General features: G+C 36.6%; 1 protein-coding gene across 1 annotated transcript in view; it reads left to right on the forward strand.

The window, feature by feature from the left end:
• Positions 1-8,068: 8,068 nt before the first annotated feature.
• The window catches only part of LOC107101980 (purine nucleoside phosphorylase-like), a 9,927-nt gene continuing 8,707 nt past the window's right edge, over positions 8,069-9,288 (forward strand). Inside the window, exon 1 of the mRNA XM_015401086.1 lies at positions 8,069-8,219. Within this exon, the coding sequence (XP_015256572.1) occupies positions 8,200-8,219 (20 nt within the window). The 5' untranslated portion in view covers positions 8,069-8,199. The remainder of the gene's footprint in view (positions 8,220-9,288) is intronic.

The following is a 9,288-nucleotide window of genomic DNA, read 5'->3' on the forward strand; positions in this document are numbered from 1 at the left end:
CAAGCAGCTTTAAATAAAAATTTATTTTCATTTAATCAAAAAAAAATTCTAAATAAATGGGACAGATATATCTAAGTGCTTACACTGTTGTTTATTCTAAATCTAGAAAACAAGGTGAAAATAATTAAGAGCGTTCTTGATAATCATTAGAAAAATATTGCGAAAAAAGCAATCAGCTAATTGCATCTACTAGTGTTTTGATGATTTATCTTTGGTTATCATCTGCAAATCTAAAAAAAGGAATTTCTTGAAGGAACAAAAAAAAATTTCCCACAAAGGCTTTATAAAGAAAGCCTTCCTGCCAATAATGTTATTCATACAGACTGTCATAACTTATATTCTGACTGTCAGCGTCTAAAGCTTCAGTTAAAATGTTTTTGTAATCTCTGTGTGAGAAACTGTGGTCCAGTCAACCAAAACAACCAAAATGTATCTTGAAATGGTCATTTACTGGACAAAGCATGCAAAGAATGCTACTACAGACCTTCAGAAACCCAAAACAGCTCATTGTGACATTTCTCTGGGATCCTTACAGACTTTGAGCGTATTCAAAACTCACAGCTTATAGTTATGCCTTAAAGACAAATTCCAAAGTAGGTCATTAGTATTGCACATCGCTGAGTTAATGTTTGTTTTGATGCCACTTTGCCTCAGGGGTGAATGAAGACAGCAGTTATTGGCTTAGTTTAAATTTACAGTTTGAGCCTTGAAGGGAACTTGGAGCCACAATCAAAGAGAGAACGCAAGAGGTGAAATATTACTTCAAACAGGGTGTCTGTAACACAGCCAAATAATTCTTTCAGCTGCAAACAAAATCAATAGTAACTGCTACACAGTCATATTTAAATATTTGTACTAAATTTAATGACATTACAGCAAATATTTCCATTAGTTAAATGGGCTTTAAGCAGGAAAAGACAAATGCAAACATTCAACTGTCGAAATTTGCAGAAATACACCACACAGCTCAGTGTAAGCAGCCTTCTTCCAAGACAGAAGCAGACAAACAAAAGGAACATACAGTAGAGGCACTGATCCAAATGCACTTCTGTGTTTGAAAGTAAGAGTAAACCAGCTCTATTGGGTGTTTGTCTAGAAAAGAAACAGTTAAGCAGATAAAGTCTGAACCAGATGAAAGAGAGCATATACAGTTAAGCTACGGTCGAAGATAAGCCTATAGCTAAGCAGCAGGGCCGAGCTCAATTTGTGGCAGCAGCATCTGGTAGTGGTACGTTCCGGTGGCAGCTGGATCTAATAGTGACACCCTCACTGGCACGCAACTGCCAAAAAGATGCCTCAGCTGTTGCTGCATACCTGTTAGTTTATAACTACTTCCAAAAAAAAAAGTTTTATTTATATAATTTTTTAAAAGCTTGTGGAACTTTTGCCTGCCACAAGGTGTCCCTAAAATGGCAGTCCACCTGCCAAATTCTACGGTTTGATTTTGGGGTTATTTAATGCCTGTTCTATATTTACTTTCAATTAATGATGTCTTAAATTCACACTGTTTATTAACAATATTGAATAAAAATGTTATAAAGTAATTGTGTGTGTAGTTTGACTCATAATAAGAAAAACTAGTGTGGTGATATGAACATAAATTACGTAAAATACGCTCACACACTTGAAGTCAGTGACCGTTGTGTGCCACGAAGATGTCATGATAATGCCAGAGAGTGCCAGGATGCTACCAACATGCCAGAACGATGTATGCATGCTGTCTTGATGGGAACAATGCTGATTATTGGCAAATGGGATATAAGGATAGTTATGAATAACTAAGTAAATAAGTAATTTCCATTGATGGCCTCATTTTTCAATTAATAAAAAGTGTTACACCCAGAATGTAAAGTGACTCTATAGTTCTGATGTAAACTACGAGGGGCGTTCATTAAGTAATGCCCCTGACCCACTTCCAGTTGTTTGATCTTGCAGAAATGTTGCATGTGCAATAGAATGAGTGGCAAATTACCGCTCTGAACTAATAGTGGTTTCTGGTTTACAGGTGTATGAACTGAGTCAAGTCTGAAAGGGAGCCTGTTGAGTGTCAAGCAGTGATCTGGTTTTCACAGTATATGGCCTTGTAAGGCCATATGGTGGGGCATCATCCCCATAACTTACTTTCATTTCATAAGAAGTCTCCCGTGGTATGCATCAATTCAAATACAAAAATAAGAAAAACAATAGTAAAAAATAAAGTTAGAAGCTAAATTAATGAATAATGAAGAATTAGAAGACAGTTGGAGGAATCTGACAATTTAAAAGTGGTCCCACCCTCCAGCAGTCTAACCCTATAGCAGCAGAAGCCATTCTAATTATAAAGATCAAAGAGAAACATTTTAAGACCAGCCTTAAAAAATATGCAGGGTGTCTGCATCTACTTGTTGGTTTCATAGGAGAGGAGCTTGGTAAATGAAAGATCCACGTCCCCCTCTACATTTAGACATTTTCACTAGTAAATCTGCAGATGGAAAGCAAAGTGCTCTGTCAGATCTCTGATACATTCTATTTCTATTCTATTTCTATTCTATTTCTAACTTAACAGGAAGCCAATAAGGGGAACTAAAACACCAGAAATATGATCTCTATTTTTACATCTAAACTTTTTAGGCCAGATCTAGTTGGTCCATAGGTCCAGATTTAGTCCAGAAAGAGTGGTTAAAATTTGGACTGTGTTTGGTCGGTCTGAGTTTGTCCCACTTTAGTCCAATAATACGGGTGTTCAACATCTTTTCAGCAATTGGAAAAATATAGCTTTACACCTTCCACTATTCAACCAAATCTAAACGTTTTTTGGACATAAATCGTGTTGTCTCTTTAATGTCTTTTTAACCAGTTTTTGTTCAATGGGCTGGCTGCATCATTTTGGATCAATTGAAGACTTTTAACTCCATTTAGAGGACTTCCTTCTAGTGAAGATTTACAGTAGCTTAGCCTAGAAGTAACATATATATGGACCATTTTCTTAGCATTACCACTGGAGACATTATTGTTTTTTTTTTTTTTTTTTAGTTTCTCTACATTATTATCTAGGGTAAATGTATATTATCTGAGGCAAATTTAATTCCATCCAAACTTACTAATCAGCTTCCTATTCAAAGACTCTGGTCCAAAGACATGTGTGTGTCTGGTGTGTGATGTTGTGTGGACGAGCGGTTTTCTGATGTCAATGTTGTGGATTGAGTGGCCCATGGTGGGGTTATGGTAATGGCAGGCATCTGTTAGAGATGAAGAACACGGTCGTATTTTATTGATGGTATTCTGAATGCACAGAGATACCGCAACGACTTCCTGTGGCCCATTTTGTGCCAAATATCCAAGAACATCTCCTCATGTTGCAGCAGGCCCCATGTTGTGAGGAACTGTACACAATTCCTAGAAGCTTAAAAAGTCCCAGTTCTTGCATGACCCATGTTCTGGATCAGCATATATATACTAGTTCCTGCTTATATCCAGCAACTTTGCATAGCCATTGAAGGGGAGTGTATCAACATTCCACAGCCCACAAATGACAACCTGTTCCACTCGTTGCGAGATGTGACTTTTTGCTTGAGGCCAATGGTGATGACACCAGATACTGACTGGTTTCACACCCCATCCCTGAACCCCACACCCGGAACATTAAACAAAACTGTAGCTTTCAGAGTGCTCTTCTATTGTGGGCAGCCTAAGGCTCGGCATGCACTTTATGATTTTTGCCCTTTCCGGGCCAAGTATTTTTTTTAATTGGGCCGAGCTTCAGCCTAATAGTGCATCCTGTGTCTAGTATACAGGGGGTTACAGGGGGTAACGAGGCGATCAGCCTCTCACAACCACCTACCAATCAGGAATCATAAAGTCAAAAGAAAATCAAACATGTTTGAAATTCAGTAGGCCCTCCTAAGGTGTCTGTGAACAATTGCTGTTGTTGAAGCAGAGCTACAAGTGTCTATGAGCCTAATTAACCAGAACCTCACACACTGCACATCTGCAAATAAAGGAGTTCTTCTTCTTCCTGATGGAGTCTGTCCAGTTCCATCTATCAGCGCTGAATCCGACATGTGGTTTTTGGACATGCAGTGTGAGCAGGTACTGTAGATCGCATCAGAGTTTTAGGCTGTACAGTTTAAGAACATGCATTGTGAGCTGTGAACTTTTAAACTCTGATTTCATTGTGCACTTTGAGCTGTAGCTGAGTGCAACGATTGAAAATATCGTAGAGTGTACGCCTGGCCTAAGGCACTAATCGTGGTGTCTAATCAGCATCTTGATATAGCACACCAGTGAGGTGGGATGGATTATCTCAGCAAAACAGAGGTTTCACAGATTTAGGCTGGTGGTAAAGAATATTTGAGGAAAATGGTTATATTGTGTATGTGGAAAAAGTTTTAGATCTTTGAGTTCATCTCATAAAAAATGGCAGCAAAACCAAAAACGATGCATTTATATTTTTGGAGTGTATATTAAAAATCAGTGTCATTATTTCTATTTTTGTATTATTTTTATTGAGTATTACTTTTAACATTTTTCCATTTATTTTACTTGCAGCTGATTTTTTTTCCTCTCTTTAAATTAAGGGGAAGTAAACTTTCAAGCATAACTGTTCCTGTCTGCGAGGGACTATCTAACTCCTTGTATCCTCCTGCATTTATGTAAAGCTCATACTCTAACATCTGAAGTATTGCTTTAATGCAAACAGTTTGAAATGTAACTATTTTATCTTTGGTAGAAACAAATAATAAAACTATAGCAAAACATAAAAAAAGAAATTTTGATACTTTGGATTTTCTAAAGCCTGTGTGCCATCTGGATTCATTGCTTTCTAAGACCACATTCCAGAACAATACCTTTTGATTCAGGATGGGTTTGAGTCGTTAAACTGCCATATGTGCTTACCTGACAGGAAAGGTTTTATAAATAGTACTGTAGAGCCACAGTGATCTGTAGCGGCTAACAAAAACCTGATTGCTGAGCCCTTTCAGGACTGCAAGACTTTTTGATGTATTATTTGCTATGAAAACTAGAAACAAGGATATGTTAAAAAAAATAAGAACAAAATATCACTGTCTTCAAATCTTAATACGATTTTTGAAAATGAATTACTGAAAAAGAGACCCTTGCATTAGCAAAGACATACTGTAAATGAAAGTGACCTCAAGTGCTTATATAAACTTTAAAGAAGCATCAGACGTTGGTTTGTTTTTGGTTTTCCAAAAACACAGTCTGGCTGCTTCTGATTTACACCAAGTTGTGTGGTAACAGGTTGGCAGAGGTTGGGTGGAGGTTTTATGAGGACCCAAATGCAGAGATCAGGAGGCAGAGTTGAGTCTTACAGATTTAATAAGCAAATGAGGCAGAAGTACAAAAATACAGAGAACCAAAATGTCAGGGAAAACTCACATGGGGAACCAGAGATGATGAAGCAACAAAACAGCAAACCAGCACTGAGTATACATATTGTGTATATATACTGTTTATATTGGGATACTGAACAAAGACAAGCTAATCAGCAGATTGGGAGCAGGTGTGGGCAAGACCAACTAGGAGGAAGCCAAGGGGAAAAGCAACAACCACAAGGGGCCACAGAGGGAAACTAAAGAACTCAGCACTGATAGAAATAAACTACAAAGACACAGAAACTTAAAAATAAACCCAAGCAGAGGGCAGAACCCTGACAGTAATATTATTTTTAAAAGCATCATTAACCACAGTACTTTTTTTGCTTTCATTTTGCTTTCAGGTTTTTATTATTAAACTGTCTCATCCATTGAGATTCATTGGATCTGAGAAATTTGTCTTTCTGTCTCACATAGCATTTCAATAAAGAAATGTTTGGAAAAATATGTAACTTATAAATACAAGTGTGAATGTTGTTATTACAAATTGAAACCTGTATCATAACTACAGAGAATTACAATGTCCACTGAAAATAACAAATAAAACCTTTTAAAGCTAAAAAATTAGTAATGTAAAGGGGGACTAAGCAAACACAGGCTGAATTGTTTATGTTTGCAGAATCTTGCAATCAAAAGAGATGACATATAAAGTAATGATTTGTAATTGTTTGTTCCTGGAGTATGAAAGCAGAATGTTAACATTCAAAAGTTTTATTCTGCTCTCACAGAAACCAGTGCTTGCATCTGTTATGGGCTGTCTGTGTAAACTTCCGTCTTTGGAGACACTTCCTTTCTGTCTTTGTCTGCGGTGTGAGAGCAGCAGGTTCAGGTTAGCTTGTCAGAATATACAACAGCCAAACCATGTGAATATAAATCAGCTGTTATGCAACAGGCCGGCCACCAGACAGTGGCTGCTCTGTGCTGCTTTCACTGCATTCGAATGAATCTCAGCTCAGGGGTCCGGGGCCACTGCACAGGTCTTGCTTCTCCTTGAACCGTTTCACAGATTGTCACATCTAAACATGAATGCGGTCATTTGGGATTTAAATAACAGATAAACACAAAGTATTCCATTATGATGATGTGGAAGGAAAAGTATGGTTATGTTCACAAACTAAAATAAAATCATTTGTATTCAGCCCTTTTAACTTTTCTGTACTGTATGTACTTTTCTTTCTCATTTACAACACTTTAAATTGTCTTGCAATTAAAATGTTCAAGATAAATTAACTTGCCTAGTTAAACTCTAGTCTACTCAGCTGCTTTAAAAGCTCTTTTACGGGTTAATATAGTCCAATGGTTTCAAGGTTTACTCTGGTTTAAATGTAGTTGTTTTATAAAAGCCTCGCAGGTTGACTAGAGAAGGTTAAAAAACAGAATCAAAAGCTAAAAATGATTCTAATGCATGATTATGAATAAGGATCTTGTATAGAAAAAACGACACATTTAGGAACAAAAAACCTCAATAGTGCCCTCTTTAAATCTATTAGCTTTCTGCAAAGGTTACAGACACTCAAACAAAAATTCTATGCTAATATATCATTTAATTCTTAAAAAGGAGATTCTAATTAGTTACATAAGAAATTTGGAAAACTACATGGAGAATTGAAAACCTATTATTCCAGTGTTCATCTTCTAGAAAATCTGTTCTCATTTACATGACTGGTTATCACCCAAACTTTTAAACATTCCATATTTTCAATTTCTACATGCAATCTACATTAACGGTTTGTAAATATAAATGTCAAAAACATTCAGACTAATAATTAAAATGAAAAAAATATATATATATAAAAATAATATGTTATTTGCCTATATGGGGCTAACATAGATTAACCACATTTAGAGCTATTTTTCTGTAGTAAGTAGGTGCGATTGCATCAGCAGCAACACTACCATGCGTATCTGAGTTGCCTTCACGGTCATATGGGGCATAAAACTGAAATTTATTTGAGTCTCACAATACAGGTTATTTGGCAAAAATATTATCAAAAGTGCTTAATCTGATAATAATCTTATATTATGAACTGTTTAATTACGTATATACATGTTCTACATCTACAACTCTATTCAAAAACGTAAGCTACAATGAATATTTACGGAAGTCCTTGAACGTCACACACATTATAGAGAAATGTACAATGGCTGTACAGCAGCCAACCAAACTGTACAGGGAAGCAAAAGCCATAAGAGCGTCGAGGATGGTCGCCATATTGTGAGGGGCAGTTACTTTTGAACCCATAAAAAAGCCATGCAGATTTCTGTTTTCATGTTTTTCTGTATGACACAAAATTGTCTTCACATGTTTTATGCATTCAGATATTAAACTGCAATCAATGTTGGAAGAAAGCTGTCTCAAATAAGAAATAAGAAATGTTTAAGCTAAATAATACTTTCCTACTATTCAGTAACCACAAAATGCTGCCAAGCAGAACCGAGTTTAAGAATGATGATGATGATGATAACTTTTTTTTTTTTACTTGAAATCACTTTTATTGAAATTTGAAGTTACAGAAAATATATCACCAGTCATCAAAATCAATTAAATGTGAAGTAGAGTGCTTGTTTAATTCAGAAAACCGACTTGTGACCATCCCTGCAGCGAAATTGCCACTCGCAATGTGGCGAAGAATGACGTCGCCTCGCGTGCAGGTCTATTATGCCACCTCCGTCGTCTATTTGCTGGATGTGACGTAGGTGGGGGAGACCGGAGCGAGCGTGAAGCATCTAAAAACCGGTTTGTCCATCAGGAGGAAACCAGAACTACGCTGGGAGACCCAACGAAACGCGGAACAACCTGTCCAGCTCACCTTCCATTTTCATCATGTCTGAGAACACCGCAGGGTGAGGAACTAACTGTTTATAGTTATTCTGGTCCGCCTCTAACGGTATTAATAAACTGAACCTGGACTGTTAGCTATAGTTTAGTAATAAACGGTCTGGTCTGAACTGTTAGCTAATCTCCATCCGCGTGAAAAAATGGCTAAAACTGATTTTTCTTGCTTTTATTGTGTGATGACGGTTTGATGCCTTGATGAAGAGGAGAAAGCGGTCCTCTTTACATCGTTAAAGTTAGTAATAGAGCCCTTAAACACGTGAAGCGGCTTCAGTTTGTAATTAAACCAGAAAATAACCACGCTCCACTGCTAAACGTCAGTTATAACCCACCGACTCATCACCGGCTTGCGTGTTGACTGTGTTCCCGCCCTCTGTGTGCCAGATGCGGCCACATGTGGCACAAAGAAGGTGGTGAATGAGTCACAGCTGGCAGAGAGTGGAACTATGTGGGTTCTACTCTCTGTGATCAGTCACTGACTGAGAGCACGTAGCACTGAGGGTGGAGGAGACAGAGGCATCAGATCTGAGGAGTAATTAAACTAAAACAATATTCAGATTATTGCTATTCTATTTTAATTATGTAATGATTAATCCTCCCTGTTTTAAGGCATAGTGTAAAGTCATACAATTAGCTTTTAGATGATGAGATGAGTTAATGTTCAGGTTTGGGTGTGAAATTGCTTAAATCTTTTGTAAATTTAGATTGAAAATAATGTTTTAGTTGTTATTTACTTTTTATTTATAAATAGCTTAACAGTCTACCAGAGTAAATTATAAAGAAAAAATGGTACCAAACTGTTATCCTGTTTTATTACAAATCTCTAATCAGGGACTAGAATATTCAGGTTTTGTTGGCTCAGTTATGTCAACATGAATAACAGATTGCTTTTAGTTTTTAAATGATAATGATCAAATAATTTATTTTTAATGCACTCTACTTTTAACACAAACCAGTGTAAAACATAAATAATTTAATGACATTATTGGACAGTTTGAAATTCTTAGGGAAGTCATATTTAAATGTCAAATAATTCTGGCTTTAACATGTATATAAATGTAAAATTAGAAAATTTCT

This window comes from Cyprinodon variegatus, unplaced genomic scaffold (genome assembly GCF_000732505.1).
Source record: "Cyprinodon variegatus isolate N-32 unplaced genomic scaffold, C_variegatus-1.0 Scaffold1182, whole genome shotgun sequence".
Taxonomy (NCBI): Eukaryota; Metazoa; Chordata; class Actinopteri; order Cyprinodontiformes; family Cyprinodontidae; genus Cyprinodon; species Cyprinodon variegatus.